The following is a 19,894-nucleotide window of genomic DNA, read 5'->3' on the forward strand; positions in this document are numbered from 1 at the left end:
AGCAAGGTAACTATGATGATATTGCTGCAATAATGAAGCTTTGTTGCAAGGTTTAAACCTGAAATAATTTACCGTAGACACACGCACACCTTGTCATTTTTGCCGCAAGTAAGTGTGTTATTGAATAACCAAATACGATGGAATTCTCATCAAGGAAATAAACCTGCCAGTGCACGATTCATCTGCTCATATTTCTCCCCTCAAATTCGAATGTCTCGGTTGATCATTTGTCTAGAATAGCAAGTTGTGAATCAATGCGAGGAAAATGATTGATAATACCATATTATGTTATGCATCAGTTAATCATGAGAATCAATGCGAACCAAGATCATTCACAAAAAAAATTGAATGGCTGAGCACAAATACATGCCTGCTCATTCCCTATTCTTCTCCTACTTTTATGAGTTTTATCTCCTCCCTTCCTCGGCCCAGGACAGCGGACTCCAAACCTTTTCCATACCCACCAGAGATATATCCAGAAAGTACTGGAGCCCATCCAAAATTGCTACTCTAATTTGGCCTAAATGTCAAGTTAAAATGTAGGGAGGGAGCCAATAGTCTAAACTGATCAAAACTTCGGCCTCTTAATGCAAAACTGAAGCTCAATTATTCCTCCTTCCACTTGTTAACATACTCGAGGAAAGCATTGACATGATTTTTGCTTGGCGGAGCACGCACACGAGTAGACCTTCGAACCACAGAGTCATCCTCCATTGCAATCTTTTGAGCCAGGTCCTTTGATCTCTTTTCAAGAGCCTCGCTGTCAAAATGCATTTGGTTAACACGATAATACATTAGCAGGCAATAATAAAGTGCAAACTATTTATAACCCATATTTATGCTGCCAAAAAGTTCGAGCATTTAATAAAATATCTTACCAAGCCCATTAGGATTTACAGTAGTGGTAATCTCTCCTTCAGCTTAACTTCAATATCTTAAAATTGAACTCAATTATCACTGATTACATTATCAATTGTACATCTAAGTAATTTAGTCTTAAATCAGGAGTCACCCTGCTAAAATGTCTATAATAAACATGCCGAGATGTACAAGCTTATGCAATTAGTCTAACGTATCCACAGAGACAGCAATTTAGACCAAGTGTGTTCAAAGAATCAATTCTAATGTTGAATAGACAAACCTTATTCGGTTATAGCCTTTTTCCAGCTGCTTTTTGAGTTTCCTCTCTCTCTCACCCTTGCAATTCAGTGACCCCATCAACAAATTAAGCTGTTCAAATAAGAAAAGATATAAAATTTGCTAAAACAAAAAGGAATGCAATTAGGAAAGGTTATGCAACTTAATACCTCTTCCTTGCTACTATAGTATCCCCACTGCTTGGAATCGGAACTCTTGACAAATACCCTACCATCTCGCTGGAACCACCAATATCTGTTATGATTTCTGTCTTTGCCCAAGGAGTCGGTGCGTACAAATCGTTTCTCCATCTCCCGCTCATAATATTCTCTCTGTTAAGCAAGAAAATAAAAAATAAAAAAAAGGAATACAGGAAAACAGGAAAAGATACAAAAAAAGGAAAGAAAAAAGAGCTGAATAAGGAGATAGACCAACCCGTTCTTTGCTACTCTTTCCCCTGACTTCCATTCCATTATCCTTTGCCAAGTTCATTGCTTCCTTGTCAGATAAATCTTTCTCATTTTTTGTTGGAGCTTTCCCTTCCACATTCTGTTTTGACACGGTCTCCATTCGCTTGCTCTCACTACAAGAAACAAAAATAGATATTGTTAAATCTAGAGGTAAAGAATAAGAGTACTGATCTCCTGGTCATACCTTTGGATCTAATGTTAAAAGTTCCAAATTAAACAACAAACATGTATTCCTTTAATCTGAAGCTGCGATATTAAATCCAAGGTCTGGTGACCAACTGTGAATTATTGGTAATTGGTGACCAGGAGGACATTTCTACAATAAGATATTTATAAAGACATATAAAGAAGGTAAGGAAATCAAGACCTTTTATCTGAGTCAAGATCTTCTCCATACGCTTGGATCTCACCATTTCTTTTCTTTACTACATTTCCATTCTGTTTTATATGATTACCATTTGCTGAAGCATTTCCTACACCCTTGATATCGACTTCTCGATTGCCATCTGGCTCGGCCTTCAACTGCTCTTTCTTTGCTCGTTTCTTCCTGGCTTCCTCCAATGCTTCCTCCCTCCTTGAGACCCCAAGTGCCTGCCTCTGTTCAACAATTTCATCCATCTTCTCCCTAACAATCTTTGATTCAAGTGCTTGATTAATCAATTCTCGGAAGACTGCCAATTTAGCATTAGGATCTAAAAGACCATAGTGACCCCGCTTGATAGTTGCTGTGTGCTCATGTAATTCAGGAATATTCACCATTTCTAGGAAATCATACAAATAATCCGTCCAAGTGACTAATGTAATCTGAAGAAATTAAGATACACAACAAAAAGGGAAAATGTTATCAGGTCATCAATACCAAAACACAAACCCGGCATGAAACAACATATAATAGGAACAAGAAGTTGGTGTTTAACCTTTGGTCGCCGTTTTTGTACAGCTACTGCATATTCACCGTTATCTTTTATGAGCACCCGAAGAAGAGCCCCATGAGTTTCAACAAGAAGAGTCAGATTTCCCTTCTTGTGGCAGATAGCTTTTTCAAAATCTTCAAGAGAAAATGGCCATAAGTGCAATAGCCTACCAAAAGATGAAACAAAATCCCAAACCATTAGAAGATCACCAAAACAATCTAGTGGTACATCAAAATCCCTAGATGGAGAAGGGCAATTGGTAAAAACTGGATCATCTGGATGTGGCTGAACCAAGAGGTCATCAATTGGATATTTGATAGATTCTTCTGCTGGATGATCATTTTCTGCAAATTCAAGACAGCAGATTAATACTAAAGATAGACTTACATTATATACAAGACATACGTCTGGGCAAAGCGTAGTGGATCAAGTACACATGCAGTAATATACCATAAAACATCAATTTATAGGTTAAAAGTCTACCTCATAAAATACTAGAACATACCTGATCCATCAAACTTTTTCCTCTTACCATTTCCTGGTTCGTCTTTTGCTTCCTGCATGTGATAAAATATAAGACAGGGGACCATGTCAACATTCCTCAAAAAATAGACAAATGAGTTTATTTGACTACCTCATCCATTTCCTTCCTTTTCTTGTAAACTAGTAATCCATCCTTGAAAGATACTTTGCCTTTTAAGTTCGGTGGAATACTTTTAGAGATTCCATGGCTTTTTGCAAGTTTATCATGAAGAACCCAAGGAGCATTTCGGTAGGTAGATTCCCGAATAAACAATTTTACGAAATTTCTACTAAATTGAGGCTTCTTCTGTATCAGATCTTCCTTATTTACAATGGAAGTCCCTGTAACTTCTTTATTCCTGTCCAGCCAGGCAACTTCATATTTGACCGTTCCAGCACCATCCTTGAGAACTTTTGATACCTTGCAGGAATAGGTACCAGCATCCTTCTTTGCATACAACTCAGCACCCACATATAACCGCTCATTCAACTTTGCAGCTATCATGTCAGCAAGATCTTTCAATGGAAGCATACCTGCCACGACAAAAAAGTAGATAAATTATGTACTGTGTGACTGTTGCAACCACAATTCAGTAGCAGCATGATAGAGATTTGCAACTTTTTAATTGAAAACCAACAGCTATAATTTGAGAATTTAGTTAACAATTAGATTAAGGTACATTCTAGTTGCTTAAAAAGGCTACAACCTACTTTTTGTTTTCCAATCTGGACCTTTATATTTGCATTTTAGAATGTGGGATGTGGTCAGTCAAAGAACACAAACCAAAAATAAAAATAAAAGCTAAATGTTAAGTTTATAAAATGAAACATTGACCTCTTTACAGAAAAATAGCTACATCAATCCATACAATCAGTAACGAATAAGTTTAGTGAGTGATATCTAGTAAGACTATAACAGTAATTTTTTTTTTAAAATATATGTTACAGATTATTATTCAGAGGTATGGAGTGGGAACATCTATTAAGAAAGAGAAAACAATAAATCATGTCAATGTATAAAATACTGGTTGATATTACTTCTTACTGTATTGAATAATCTGCAGGGCAGATGCCATGAGCTCTTTAGGGAACATATGCGTCTTCTCTTTAGCATGTTCTTCTGATAGCAAAGCCTCTTCATAGGTCAAGTTCGTCTTTCCAGATATCTTGCACATCCAAACTCTTTGGCGATACAACTTCAACCGGTTCAAATATTCACTGATCCATGTTAAGTCAGACACGAATAAAATAGTAATTTGATGCATGGAAAGTGGAGAAAATAAATTTTTTTTATGCTCCTTCCTCATTCTATCATTGAGATGCCTAAAGGCACAGAACTTTGATTAACATCATCTATCTATATTTGCCTTCGCAGACACACAGAATGCAGTATGACTGATAAACATGGGGAAAAAACATTAAGCCAAAAACAACTTAATGATCTGAAGAAAGGATACTCATAATCCCGAAATATTTCTCCTGTATATCGAACTTGGTATACGACCTCATTTGGATCCAAGTCATTAGGCAGTTCAGCCAGGTGAAAAGGCTTTCTTTTCAATAAGGGAATCCTCATAATTATTCAACAAAGATGCAACAATAAAGCCCACGAGAATCCTGCATGCGGAATATTTAGTTGATTAGAACATGAAAAGCTAGCTTGCATCAAGAGCTTAGAAAGAAAAACATAAACCAAAACAAAAAAAACAGAACCATAAACAATGTAACAAGTCTTGATAGCACGACTAAGCCCACTTAGCAGTAGCATTATGCAATGTTAGGAACCAGTTTGATTTAGCAACCGAAATAATCTCCAGCCAAGAAACTAAACACAGGGCTCGAAATTCCACTTGACTGAATACCCTCAATTATCAAAAAACATATTACTCGAGCACAAACAAAATCAATCAAGAAAACAGTGATACCAAAATCCCAACAACATACATATCACCCTAACAAAATCAAAACATGATTTCAATTCAACAAAATCCATCAAGTCATCTTAAATCCAATTCACACCTCACTAATACAACTTGAACATGAATAGAATGCTTCAGTAAGAAAAAATCTCATTAGCATTAATCAACAAAACCCCATAACAAAAATCACAAAAGCTACAACAATCTTAAGCACAATCACACTCCTCCACTGATTCCTGATCATCCTAACTCATCAAACAAAACTCCACAAAACAAAAGAGATCCCAGAAAATAATCAAAACCCTAGATACCCAAAATTCCAGCTTTTTGGGAAACAACAAAACACCAACACCCAAAAAACCACAAGGACTTGACATTCGGCAAAGCAATCAGGGCAATGGGCATTGAAACCCAATCACCCTCACAGCGAAACAAATCCAAAACACGAAGCGATCGAAACCAACGGAATCGAAAGCGATGCGAGAAACAAGAGCGCGTTCCCGCCACATGCAGAATAAAGCTCGTAGCTTTGAGTAGTAATCAATGAGAGTAAAGCATGAAGCTTTGTGTGTGTATGTGTGTGAAGGAAAGAGAAGACGAGAGAGAGAGAGAGAGGAGGAGTCTTACAATGGTGAAATGTGGGGAAGGGAAGCATTAGAGGAGGAGAGGGGAGTTGAACAGAGAGAGAGAGAAGGATCCTGAGGGCGGTTCTCCTTTGTAATATGTCACACCTCTCCTCGCCTCTTGGGGCTTTATAGCTTCTTAGAAAAATTTTACTTTTTTACCTTTTTACTTTCTTACTATTTTACTGCTTTACATCATAAGACATAGGTAGATCATTTTACCTCAATTACCTGTGCTTTGCAGTAGGTTGGTTTCACTTTCAATAAATTACTACTTACCTAGATATTTTTTTTTGTTAGTAGCAAATTGTGAGTTTGGTACTACGTTTGGTAGTTTTCTAGGTGGTACAATAGTTTGGGACCTAGTGCTTAATTTTTTTCATAAAACAATCAGCCCAAGAATTCACTTTTTTTTTTCATGGTGTGTTTGGATGAGGGAAAAAGTGGAGGGATTTAAGTGAAAGAGAGATTTTCAAAATTCTTAAAAACTAATTTCATCGTTTAACAATATTTAATAAGAACTTATGAAGTCTTAAGAAGAGAAGATGAAACGGATATGCACTTCTACAACTTTTGTCCCCATAAATAAGCAAAGAGATAATCATGTTTAACCAAAATATAAAAAAAACACGAAAGACATAATTGTGAGAAGAACAATTAAAAATGTGTTTTCCGCGGGTCATGATGCTAGTATATATATTGTGTTAAAGACACATAGATTCAAAAAAAAAATTTGTGGATTTACAGGAGGGACAAGTATGAAGTATTCTTCCACATACTATTTTTAAGAGCAAATGCATCCACGGCATTAATGACCAATAAAGGCTGTGTTTAGTAAGGTTTTTCACACCAGTGATTATAAGTTAAGCTGCAATTATCCGTTTGGTAACTTAACTTATTATCTCGAGCTTGAAGAAGTCGGAGCTTTTAAGCTCGATAAGCAGAAGTTGCCCTTACTCTTTTTTTAGAAGCATAAGCCGTGTGCCTACTGTAGCGGACGACACTGTAGTTTAATGAAACTTTCTTAATCCCGATCAAGGTTCTAAAAAGCGCTAGGCGGTATGCAGGCGGACAGCCACCTCCTAGCGCCTAGACGGTTAGGCGGCCTCCTAGGCGGCGCCTAGGCGGTTTCGAATTATTAAATATTTATTTATTTTTATACATATATTTAAACTATTTTAATGATTAAAATATTTAATAATGTTTAATATTAATTTTAAAAATACTTAAAATAGTCTAAATTCACATAACTTAAATAGAAAATCCATAAAAAAATATTTGAAGAAAAGATAAATAATGAAACAAATGTAATAATATTAAATCTCAATTTCTTTCTCTCCAAATTGTTTCCTAACTTATTCAGTATCGGACTCAAACTTAATATTCATATTTCTTTCCTCTTCTTTTGTTGATGAGATGATGAGATTCAATTTTCAGAAAATAGACAGAGTGAGAGCTGCAGCATCTTTTAGTTTTTTTTTTAATGTCAAGTGATGGTTGACCGCCTATGACTAAATATGCCTGATTAGACCGCCTATGACTGAATAGGGCCGCCTAGACCGCCTAGGACTGAATAGGGCTGCCTAGGACCGCCTAGGCGGCTGCTTAATTCACAAAACGCCACAGATGACCGCCGAGGCAAAAAGCGTGGCGGTGGGTGACCTCCTAGCGCCTAGGCGGTCTAGGCGGCCGCTTTTTAGAACACTGATCCCGATGCCTCGTCTCCTTCAATCAATTACGACGAATGGCCACGGAAACCTTCAACCCTTCCACCCAAGCCCTTAGCCCTGCTCTCACTTTGTTCGTCAATCCTTCCTCAGCCCTCTCACTTTGAACAACATCTCAGCCCTCTCACTTTGGGATCCGATTTGATGGTGAACAAATAAGGGCAGACCCGTCAATATCTCACCCTCGAAGAAAGGCAAGCTCTTGAAGCTGAAATTGTCCGCAAATGTCTGGCCTACAATGAACAACAAGTCCTTATTCTTGTCTCTCTCCCATTGGATTGCTTTTACCTGTTTATATGATCTCAAAGTTCCATCTTTACCTCCAAATTCAGTATGATTCTTCCTTATTTAGCTTTGCATCTAAAATTGTCAAATACCCAGTTGTTTTGTTCTAGTTTTGCATGTTAAAGATATTAACTTTTGTATTGCTGGATTGGTTTTACTTATTTCATTAGCATAAAGAGTGATTGGGATCAAAAGTTTGCAGTTTTGTTCAGATATTTAATAAGTGGGTTTACATTATCCCATGATTTGCACTATGATGTGTTGTTGTTAGTGTCAATGGAAGTAGCTCATTTAGAAAGTTCATATCTTTAGGGCCTTCTGATAGCAAATCATATATGGGAGTTCTAGAACATGATTGATCAAGCACCTAAAACACAATACTCATCAATATACTGATGGTGCACAGGCTAGAAGGCTAGAAGAGAATAGATTAGTGAAAAGATGAAAATTTTGCAAGATCTGGTCCCTGGTTGTAATAGGGTATGGTATGACCATTTTTTTAAAATTAATTACAGGCTGAATATGATTGAAAGCTCTTTCTTTTTATCTCATAATGAAACCTATTCATTAGTTTACCATTGTTTTCTTAACATATGTTCCCACTTTCTTGATATTTTTTACTGTAGAATGAACCTGCAATTTTGGAATTCATTCATGGTGAGATCATTTGTATCTATGAGTTCATTTGCATTTGTTTCACTTTAGTGTTCCACACTTTTGGCTTCAATATACTGATTTTGTTTCTCTCTTTTGTCACATTTGCAGTGTGAACTAGACATCATGTTGCATTTGGAGAAAGCGCATTTCATGCAGGAGGAATGGTCATGAACAGATGTATTGTCGAGACAAGCAAGACTAACATTCTGGCACCAATACAGCTGATGGACAAAATATGCCGAAATAGGTGCTAGACCACCTAAGGTTGTATCAAGCTTCTTGGCAACCAAGCTTACATTCACTCAAGTTCCCTGTTCTGTTGACAATAACTGCAAAGAGCTAGAATTGAAGTTGTTCATAAGATATTCTGGTTTATTTTATTTCATGACAGCTTGTTGTGATGCTGATCATTCTATGTATATTTTTGTACTTGTGACTGTTAGCATATAAATCATTCATGAATCTGCAGTCTTTGTATTTGCATACACTTTTACTGAAGCTTAGCCAGTAAATATAGATTTTACATTCAATGATATGATTTATTTATCCAATAAATAAAATGCCAATGATATGAAATTGACTCCTGATCATTTACAGAATCATTCATTGAAAATACTAACCTTGAAGCAATATCATTCATTATTCATTGCCTTTTTTCCTAGATAGAAATTGTTAGCAACTGCTTGTACTTGTGATCTGATATGAAGCTAAAATAGAATATCATATCTGTTTTCTTATGGTGTTCGTTTTGGATAGGAATATGATCAATGCAAGTTTGTAACAATATTTCTGAATATATATATATATATATATATTGTAATATAATTACATGATATTACGTTATTAACAAATAGTTGAGGCACTCATGATCAATTATCAGAATTAATGTTAAGAATATATTTAATAAAAATTTAAAAACCATTCAATATTAATCATATGAAACACTATTTTACATCAAAATCAACTTGAAATTATATTATATGTCTAAATTAGTCATTTCACAAATAAAAAACAGAAGCCAGTTTGAGTTTACCAAACACTTTGTCACTGTTTCTGTTACTAACAACTACTTATAAAAGTCAGTTTATCAAACATTCAGTTATTTTTTTTATCAGTCACTTATTTTTAAAAATAAACATAGCCAATTTTTTAAATAAATTCATATGTACCACTAATCCAGTTTTTCATCTAAATCTCGTATTTGCCTCTAGCTTGCACAAATGGTAAAGACCAATTTGGGTAGCTGCCCTCTTTGGTTTCTACCCCAAAGACACGACTAGCCTAGATGGAATGAGTTCGAGTTAGCCATCACACAGACCAAATCTTTGAGTTCCAACGAGAAATGGCAACTGCCTTCTCTTTTGCCCAAACTGTTGTCTTCTCCAAAGCCTCACTCTCTCTCCGCACTAATGCCCTCAGAAGCTTCACCTTCTGCCTACCCTTCTCTTCTTCTGCAGCTCTCTCTGATAAGCCTGACAGCAAGAAATGGAGGCAGCCAGTGACCTCGGCGCTGGACCTCGGCGGCGTCAAGATTACTAAAGAGGGTAAAATTTTCACTGTTTTCCTCATATTTTTGAGCTTCGTATTGCTTAAAGATGGTTGCTTTATTGGGTTCTTGCAAATTGTGTTTCTCTCAAATTGGTGTTGGATCAGTGGAAGTGTGATACATGAAGTGGGCAATCTCTTTTGGAACTTGGGTTGGTTCAGGTTTTGTGATTGTTGTTCATATTCTGCTGGGTTTTGCCTTTTTTGATGTGCAGTTTGGTTGTTTGTAAAGGTTAAGCCTTTTTTGTAGGAATGCTCTGAATTAGTGTTAAGGGTAATTGAATGAGGACATTGAATTGTTAACTTAGACAAAGATAAATAGCTGTGGTTGATACTTACAGAGGCAAAGCCACTGTCATGATGTAAACATGTATGTGATTCAACACTTGCTGGAAAGCTGAGCAACTTTTGTTTGCATATGCTGTATGGGATAATATTTTTAGTTTACGTATTGTAGATCTGTTGATAGATTGCCCTGCAAACTTTGTTATGGTTATAGTTTCTGCAAGGCTGTAGCTTCTTTTGAAAGACATGTCGTGGCATGCATTAATTTGGGTTATGGTTTTGTAGATGTATTGAGGGATGATCCTACAAACAATGTTCCGGATACAATTTTTGCAAAGCTTGGAATGCAACTGCATAGAAGAGATCAGCACCCACTTGGAATTTTGAAGAATGCTATATACGAGTACTTTGACTCCAATTATTCAAACAAGTTTGATAAGTTTGATGATCTATGCCCACTTGTTTCTGTCAAAGAGGTATGACATTGATCCTGTTGTCTATTGTGGATACCTCTGTTGCTTCATATATTTGATTCTAAAGCACAGTTTCTGATTTATTTATTAGAGTGGAAACACTGCATCCAGTCTTTTGAGCTGACAATAAGAGTCGGAAACAGTGGATTCTTACATGCTAATTATTAGGCATATAGGATTTCGTTGACTAGAATATTAATATCATGTTTCTACTTATTAAATAATAAAGCTGCATTAAGTTAAGACATTCATTTAGATCTATTACTTCATCCTCCAAACACCAACAAATACAGTAAAAAGTAGCTACAGAAAATAGAGGTTTTAAACATTTACGTTAACCAGTGCAGTTTTAATGAAAACATGTACTGAAGTTCTGGGGAGAGACTCTGCGTGCTTCCCACTCTCTGATTCCAGATAATTAATCATATTAATTAAGTTTATGTTTTTTTTCTATTCAATTATTATAAAATAAATGCAAATGGATGTGTGGCGCAGTGCTTTTGGTTATTGCAAGTCATTGTGTCTTAATTCTTGACATAAGTCATTTCTTTCAGAATTTTGATGATGTATTGGTTCCTGCTGATCATGTGAGTCGAAGTTATAATGATATGTACTATGTGGACTCTCAAACAGTTTTGAGGTGCCATACAAGTGCTCATCAGGCAGAGTTATTGAGAAGAGGACACACTCATTTCCTGTAACTGGAGATGTGTACCGTAGGGATTCCATTGATTCCACACATTACCCTGTGTTCCATCAGGTTTCATATCTATAATGCACACTACCATATTATTGTTGCGTAGCTTGTTGGGATCATGTCATGTCTGATGACATAGTTTACTGTGAATATAGATGGAAGGTGTTCGTGTTTTTACCCCAGAAGATTGGGCGGCATCCGGGACAGATGCAACATCTTATGTAGCTGAGGACTAAGAAATATCTTGAGGGCTTGCCACGCCACCTATTTGGTAAGATAAGAGTGACAATTATCTTGAATCCTCACTTCTATTATGCATAACTATAATCATAAGCACGCTATTTTGAGGTCTAGAGGGCTTCAGCATCCAAAGTTTATAGTGCATAAGTTGAGGATATGAATATGTTTGTGGAGATTTTAATCTATTTTTCACAAAAGTTTAAGTTTATTTATATTTCTTTTTTGCCCTGTGATTTTCTTATACATCATGTTTCATACTTATCTTTGAACCTTTAGATTTGAAGAGATCAATATTGTCAGGTGGTGTGGAGATGCGCTGGGTTGATACATACTTTCCATTCACCGACCCGTCATATGAACTTGAGATTTTCTTTTTCAAGTATGATATTGATATCAATCATTTGAAAGTTACAACCTTTAATTTTAATCCCTGTATTATTGATCTCTATCTTGTTATTTTTCTGTTTTAGATTCTGTTATCCCATTTACTGGTAATCAAAAGTTATACAATATACATAGACATGTCGTAATTGCGAATAACTTATAAGAATGGCTGATATTCAAGAAAAATAAGATGAAGTATATTACCCTTCTTGATGTGATATTTTGGGCCGCTAATAGGTGAAGGAAACTATTGAACTGTTTCATATGCTATAATTCATGTAGACAAAAACGAATTAGTCTTGCAGTAAGACAAAAAAAACTCCTGTCAAAGTTTGGCATCCATTCCCTGAAATGTGATTCTTGTGTTTGAATTAATAAAAAATATATAAACTGATATTCAATATATTCTCAGGAAAAATGGTTGGAGGTTTTGGGTTGCGGAGTAACAGAACAAGAAATCTTGAAGAGGAGTGGCAAAACAGATAATGTTGCTTGGGCATTTGGACTTGGATTGGAGCGGCTGGCAATGGTTCTATTTGACATCCCTGATATTCGTCTGTTCTGGTCAACAGATGAAAGGTTTACTGTACCATATTAATGTTTTCGTAATATCCTCCTTTCTCTCGTGTAATCGTTTCCCCCTTTTTTTTATTGGAATAAGTCTTCTTAAAAACATCAAATAAGCATTTCATACTTTTGGAATCCGCTGATATCTTTTCTTTTCCTTGCTCAACTACAAGTCTGGTCATTTAATTTTAATTTCTGGTTACAGTTTTTGAAGGGGCAGCTGGGAGTCAAGTTCAAGCCATATTCAGAGGTACTTTGGAGTTACAGTTTTATATGCAATATGCATTGTTTCTAGTGATACTTTATGTTTGATTGGAAGATTTACATATAGGTCCAAAAATAAAAGCTAGTATTAGTCACCTGAAGGCGGTTTGCTTTATTTTTGTAACTGTAGGTTTCCAGATAGGTACTGCTGGCAAGCATTTCTTATGATATTCATTCTTTTCTTTTCAGTATCCTCCATGTTACAAAGATGTTAGTTTTTGGATCAATGAATCTTTCACCGAAAACAATCTATGTGAAGTCGTTAGAGAGGTTGCTGGTGATCTTGCTGAGGAGGTATGTCTTTTAGTATTTTCACTGGTACTAACTTTCTGTAGGTATTTCAATATCATATATTGATGAAATATGTTGCACCAAGGAAATTGTCTCGTGTAATATCATCCCTGCATTTCACAAAGTACTTTGTAGGTCAAACTTAGAAGTTTTATAGCTCAGTGTTGAATGCCTGTTCTATAATTGCTTTTGTCACTGCAGAATTTGTTTTACTTTTGCTTACCTTGTCCATCCAAATTACCTCGAAATGTCTCCAAAAACATGTAGTCTGCTCGAAAAGACAGTTCTTGTGGAATGAGTCTCTGATACTTGCCAATTTCTTCTGCAATCTATCAATTTAGCTATTTTTTAAGCAGTGTACTGAAACGACTCTTGTATAATTTTCAGGTGCAATTGATAGACAATTTCACAAACAAGAAAGGAATGACCAGTCACTGTTACAGGATTGCTTATAGGTCCATGGAACGGTCACTTACAGATGAGGAAATCAATAAGTTGCAGGTAGTTCATATACTACAAGATTGTGACATTTCTTTCCTTATAATATGCACAAGTCATAACCTCAAGACTTGTTGCAATCACTTATGCAGGGTTCTGTAAGAGAGTTGGTTGAGAGCAAGTTGAAAGTGGTGTTGAGATAAGAGTTCCCGGTGCAGTAGCCTATTCTGGTAGCTCAACACTGTAAATTCTGAACTTCATTTATTGGTGATGAAATTTTGTCTTTACAATGTAAAACCCTCTTTTCTGAGCCAACTGTATTTATGCCTGCCTAATACGCATGACTTGAGCAATATAAATAAACCTAAAAACCTATTAAGAATTTCGGGTGGCAAAATCTACCGTCGGCAAACTTCAAGATGCTTCTTCAAGCAATGTTTCTGCATAAACATATATAAATTGCAGATATTTATGAAAACTTATATATGATAGTGTTGTAATTTAAGTTGACAGAAGAAATTAGAAATCAGTAGCCCGCTAGAAGGATACAGGACTTGAGCAATAGTGGTTATAAATCTATGATCAGGATCCAGGGTGGAACAGGATTCAAATGGCAGACGTCAACATGTTTGTTCGAACATGCCCCCATCTTCATTTTTGCAAGCAGAATTGCAGATTCGTCACTCATTTTTCTTTTCTGGGATTCGAGGAATATGAGAATCTTGTTTTAAAGAGTTGTATAACAAGTCCTTAAAGACATGCAGAGAAGTCTCTTGCTCACACCTACAAGTTTGGTCTTCCACAAAAACTATTCTACTCAAGTCACTCCGAGTAGGCAGCCCCCCCCCCCCCCCCCCCCCCCCCCCCCAATTAACCTCCAAACAAAACTCTTGATTTTGGCAGAACTTTTACACCACCTTCCAGAGAATCCTCATACCACTTTGGTCCAGGGAATTCGAAGTTCTCTTTATGGGGGTAAAAAAATTTGTTGTTTGTATTTTGTTCTATTAACGTCGTGATTCAGCCGTTAGTGCAACTGGACCATGGTGCAACTGGACCATGGTGCATAGAATAAGCTCCCATATTTTACACGCACGTTTTGGCCTAATTATCATCTTATTCATGCACGTTCGATTGCTTCAGCCGCGGATCCGGCCCACCCCAGAATTTTGGGCAAAAAAAAAATTGAGGTATATATATATATTTTTAGTATTACACTAAATTACTAATACTCTCACTCTCTATATTATTTTTGATATAACTCTAAGTTCTGTTAGTCCCTCACTCTGTATCAAATGTTTGGTACTACACTAAATCACTAACACTCTAACTCTCTATATTCTTCCTGATATAACTCTAAGTTCTCTCAGTCCCTCACTCTCTATCAACTGCTTAGTACTACACTAAATCACTAATACTCTCACTCCTCTCTATCTTTCCCGATATAATTCTCAATTCTCTCAGTCCACCACTCTCTATCAACTGCTCACTTCTGTGCATTCTCCAAATCTCCATCATTCCATCAAAGATTCAAAGTCTCACCTCCCTCTTAGTCTCTCCATCACTACTGCGCATTCAATTCTACACCTCACTCTCTCAAACTTCATCAACAAGTTGTAAGCTTATATAATATTATTTTCAATTGGGTTTTCTTATTTGACTTGATTATGTTTTAATTTGTTTCTAATCTTGTTGGGTACTTGGGTTTTAGCTTAGAGTCTCTGGAGGCTGGACAAAGGCAGGCATGGAGTGACAAATCAAACAATGGTGTATTGATTTCGAATACCAAATTGAGAATTTGATTATGCTTTTTTCTGGTATGAACTCTAAGTTTTGTCAAATGATTATTGCTAAAATTTATACTTCTTATTGATTTACAGTAATTTAATTTTAGTTTTAGGTTATGTGACTTCTATTACAAATTCACAATTAATATGGAGTTTTGTATTTGCCTTGCTATTGTGTTTGCCCTGCTGATGTGTTTGCCTTGCTATTGTAATTTCTACTTCTTCCGTAGCTTCTCCAAACTTTGATGATGCACCATTGCCTTTAGAGTCTCCAATCAATCCAGTGGATGATTCTAAAAAAGTGTATGCTGATTTTGTTGACAATGAGATTGTGATCCATGACTTTGAAAATTTATCGAACCGTAAGATTAGATTTACTTAGTTTATTCTTATATAGTATTGATGAGTAAGAATCCTTTAAAGTGTATTTTTTTCCCACTTAATATAAGTCTCTCACACCGCCGAGATTTTTCATTTTTTTTTCATTTCATAAAAAACTCAAGCCCACCCGAACTTCAATTCCTGGATCCGCCACTGAATTGCTTCATTTCATATATATATATATATATATATATATATATATATATACTCTTCTTCTTTATGGCATTCCTTGTTTTACATGTAGGGTTCAAATTTTTGTAAGATTATTTTCACTCACAAGTAATTTTAGGTATATATTTCAAATTTTGCACATTATTAGCTAATTATTATGAATTCATGAGTGCATACACAAACATAATTTATAATTTAAAAGATGAACTAGATTTGATTTAAGTCGGTAGATTATCGATTTTGCTTAAACATCATAACGCTAATTGATGAAGCATTTTACGGCCATCAATAAAACCTTGGAGGAGATAGTATAGTGTAAGTAAGGGTATCGTTATAGGCCGGGGATTGAAGGTACTTTGCAAGATAGAGCGTTAGTAAATAAAATCTACAATATTCACATATATACAAGAGGTTTAAAGAGTTGAAGTTTGTTCTAAATTCCTATGAAAACAAAAAATAATTATATACAGGTAGCCATTCTTAATGCACACATACATACACATGAAACAAGAAATCACATACTCATGTTATCTCAATTCTAGCAAAACAAAGCATGCATATAACATAATCAAATCAACTGCTTAGATGAAAACATCCCTCCTCAGCCAAGTAAGCATCTAAATTCTTCCAAATTTTCCTAAGTATTAGCTCAACGCAGCCAAAATACAAAGAAATATTTCATGCAAAAACAACCATACACAGTCAAAGTTATTACATGAATCATTAAGCATGAAGAACCAAAGTTGAACATGTAAATATATGAGTATAGCCTTACACAACCAAATGCCCTATACTAACATGCTATCTATGACCCTCTACCAATTAACTCATCATAACCCTACGCAGTCCAAACATAAACTATGGTACATAATATTAAGCATCAAAATCATAGATATACGATTTTGAACATACATGAATCATATTACTAGAATATCATATGATAACATAAGAACAATAAAACACACACACATAGATTAATAATCAAAATAAAACAGACAGTAGAAGGTTAAGATGATGAAAGACATAAGATTGAATTAAAAGAAAAAGAAGAATTCATAGAGTTACACTTTTTGGTAGTTGAAACTCCAAGCAAAACTATTATGATTACACAAGAGGGTCACAACTAAGGAGAAAGAAAAACCTAAGCTATTATGAAGTAGAGAAAGAGAGGCAGGAGATGGAGAACTGGTGCTGTAAAAAGGAGGTCCTCAACTCCTTAATTAAATATCCTAGATATAGGGAAGAAACCCTATAATAGTTGAATTAATCTTGGCCCTTTTTTTGAGCCAATGCTAAAGTGATCTAGGGGCTTGAAATAGCTTATTTTTCTGTCCATAATTGATGCTCAGAAAAACCCAGTAGAAGCCCAATTCGTGCTGACACATTTCCTTTCTTGACTAGGATTATTTTATCTCTTTATTCTCGGACAGTTTGACCTATCTTCAATAAATCGATCATAACTTCCTCCAGAAAATTTATATTTTTGTGATTCTAGTACCTCGTGAAACTACACTTATAGAGCTTTCCATTGATATATTATTCATAATTTGCTTCCCAGTAGATTGCATACTATGATCGGTCGAAATTGACTGTTCTGCAGAGACATCTTCTCTTATTTTACTCAAATGTATCTAAATACAGTAAACTAAGTCAAAATGAACATTATTAAGAGAATAACTAAACTAAATGAGAGAGATAATATATTAACAATGTCTCATTATATGCTTCTATCACTAATACAGACCTAACCTTTTAATATATAGTGGGATATATATAACATTATAACGTATATATATGATCGATGGTTTCACAAGAATTTTTTATGGGAAATATGAATATTATATATATATATGTATAAAACTACATAGCACGGAAGCTTGTCTTGACGACCGATTCCCGCTTCAGAAGAGGAAGCGGGAGCGGAAGCGCGGGGAAGCGCGACGAAAGCGCGATTTCAGAAAATGAGGGTTTGGGAGCGCCGTGGAAGCGTTTGCTTCCAAAATGGAAGCGCGGTGGAAGCGTTGACTTCCTAATTGGAAGCGCGGCGGAAGCGTTGGCTTCCAAATTGGAAGCGCGATTCCTTTCATTCCTCTATTTCATCAATCAATGTCTTGAGTCTCTTCTTGTCGTCTCATCTTCTTTCAATTTCTTCAAGCATTTAAAGATGAATAGCATCAATTGATCTAATGTGTCAGAGAAAAGAGAAAGAGCTGAGGAGAGATATGAAGAAAATCTTGACGAGATAGAGAGAAGACGAACCTTATTTTATTCAATTTCATCTAGTGATGTTTCTTTGACTTGCACGTGGCCAATACCTTCACACTATACTAGACTTTCTTTTGTTTGAATTTTGAAAAGAAGCTTTAATATTGCTATAACCAAGGATAATTATGGTTTAGAAAAGAAGTTATTAATAGTTATCAAGTTATTTTAAAACTAGATAAAATAATTTAAAAATAAAAGATAAAAATAATATATAATATATATTTATTATTCTGACGCTTCCAAAACGCATCCGCTTCCTTAATTTTTGAAACAAATCGCTTCCGCGTTTCCAAACGCTTCGCTTTCACGTACCCGCACCCGATTTCATGCATCCTAGGTATACAGTCATTCCAGAGCAGAGCCCTGCTTTTGAAATTAAAGTCCGGGGTTTCTTATTTCACTAATTTTTCAGTAATTTTTTCACATCTGCACTATTCAGTAGTTAAGTATATATGTATAGATCATCCATATAAAATTTCATTTAATTTGGTGACTGTTTAAACTTTTCACAATTGTGATTTACAAGAATGGTCTTGATTGGACAGATTATGTTGGTTCATAGATTTACTAATGTTGAAACCTTAACGATCACTAAATTGGGTAAAATTTTGTATGAATGATCTAAATATACATACATAACTACTAAATTGTGGAGATGTGAAAAAATGACAAAAAAAATTAGTGAAATAAGAAATCCCGGACTTTAATTTCAAAGCGTGGTTACGTTCTGAAATGGGATTATATATATATATATATAATATATTCATATTTCCCATAAAGAATGCTTGTGAAACCATCGATCATAGTTATACGTTATAACATGCATGGGAAATACTTCTTTGAAATCCTAGATGTGAAATGTAGGCTTTTCCTTACAAGTGAGCCGGAACCGGCGGTACGCAATTAATTACCTATAGCTAGCAGACGAACCAAGCATCCCTTAGAGGCTGCAGCAGTACATAGCAACCTAACATTCGAAATTTTAAGCGCTAGCTAGCTAAATTTTTATAGTTGAGGGTCTTGGCGGACTCTATGATAGTACGTACGTACTACATGTTTCTTAATTATTTATAGGCTTAATTATAGGGTAGAAATTAACAGAGTAGAATCATTATTATTATTTTTTGATTTACAGATAAAGATCGACGAAGACCTAGCCTTTAACAGTTTAATTAAAATATATGAATTCAAGTATGATCTTGGAGTAATTATTCTGTGTACTCAGAACACCACGTGACATTACCATGTAATGTACTAAACTAATCATATTACTTCATGGTGTGGTAAACATGCACGCGGTGAAAGATTATTTAAATATGAGTAACCAATCAGAAACAAACACAATAAAAAACTAACCAATAACATTAAGAGGGTACGCCACGTGGACTATATACCCAGTATATATAATAATTTCTCTAGACACCATATATATAATTTTGAGTTCATGTATCTGGTACGTACTTCCCTATATATATCCTGGTGTGTAAAAATCAATTGACCATCGTGCTATTAAAATACATGCCAACTGCAAGTTAATTTTCGAGTCGATCGTTAGATAGTGAAGTTTTATGCCTTTTGACCGACAATTAATTCTGGTTGTGGAGTATTGTTTGTACGTTGATCGATCTTTGATGGCAGTCAGTCTTCACTAAATAATCTATATGACAAATTAAGGCAAAATGAGAGCCACATATTGACATATATAGCTACTGCAATAGGTCTTCCCTATGCTTCTTGAGCGAGATATATACAGAAAGCTACATGCATGACACAACACCAACCTACAGATTTGAAGAAAATGCACATTCGAGTAAAGTACTCTATGCGATTAAGTCCTGGCTTCTTCGTCTCC

At 35.3% G+C, this 19,894-nt stretch overlaps 2 protein-coding genes across 2 annotated transcripts; one reads left to right on the plus strand and one right to left on the minus strand.

Moving 5' to 3' along the window:
- Positions 1-308: 308 nt before the first annotated feature.
- On the minus strand, positions 309-5,676 carry LOC126789845 (uncharacterized). The gene is made up of 11 exons (XM_050515910.1): positions 5,590-5,676; positions 4,501-4,660; positions 4,089-4,261; positions 3,156-3,577; positions 3,027-3,078; positions 2,525-2,865; positions 1,975-2,411; positions 1,573-1,720; positions 1,308-1,469; positions 1,142-1,230; positions 309-760 (listed from the first exon to the last, which is right to left on the minus strand). The coding sequence occupies exons 2-11, from the start codon at positions 4,617-4,619 to the stop codon at positions 607-609; spliced, it is 2,097 nt and encodes a 698-aa protein (XP_050371867.1). The 5' UTR covers positions 4,620-4,660; positions 5,590-5,676; the 3' UTR covers positions 309-606.
- A 3,878-nt stretch (positions 5,677-9,554) lies between these two features.
- LOC126786260 (phenylalanine--tRNA ligase, chloroplastic/mitochondrial-like) lies at positions 9,555-13,818 on the plus strand. Its single transcript, XM_050512036.1, is given in 12 exon segments — positions 9,555-9,798; positions 10,370-10,560; positions 11,112-11,250; positions 11,253-11,317; positions 11,410-11,486; positions 11,488-11,525; positions 11,795-11,867; positions 12,287-12,464; positions 12,651-12,695; positions 12,899-13,003; positions 13,388-13,501; positions 13,591-13,818. Coding segments are annotated over 12 exon segments (1,278 nt in total). The 5' UTR covers positions 9,555-9,596; the 3' UTR covers positions 13,642-13,818.
- The last annotated feature ends 6,076 nt before the right edge of the window (positions 13,819-19,894 follow it).

This window comes from Argentina anserina, chromosome 1 (assembly GCF_933775445.1).
Source record: "Argentina anserina chromosome 1, drPotAnse1.1, whole genome shotgun sequence".
Classification (NCBI taxonomy): domain Eukaryota; kingdom Viridiplantae; phylum Streptophyta; class Magnoliopsida; order Rosales; family Rosaceae; genus Argentina; species Argentina anserina.

Coding starts and splice junctions, on each gene's coding strand:
- LOC126789845 (XM_050515910.1), bottom strand. CDS start 4,619: ATGAGGATTCCCTTATTGAAAAGAAAGCCTTTTCACCTGGCTGAACTG. Junction 4,262..4,500: donor GAAATATTTCGGGATTATGA/GTATCCTTTCTT, acceptor AACATGGATCAG/TGAATATTTGAACCGGTTGA. Junction 2,866..3,026: donor GAAAAAGTTTGATGGATCAG/GTATGTTCTAGT, acceptor TTGAATTTGCAG/AAAATGATCATCCAGCAGAA.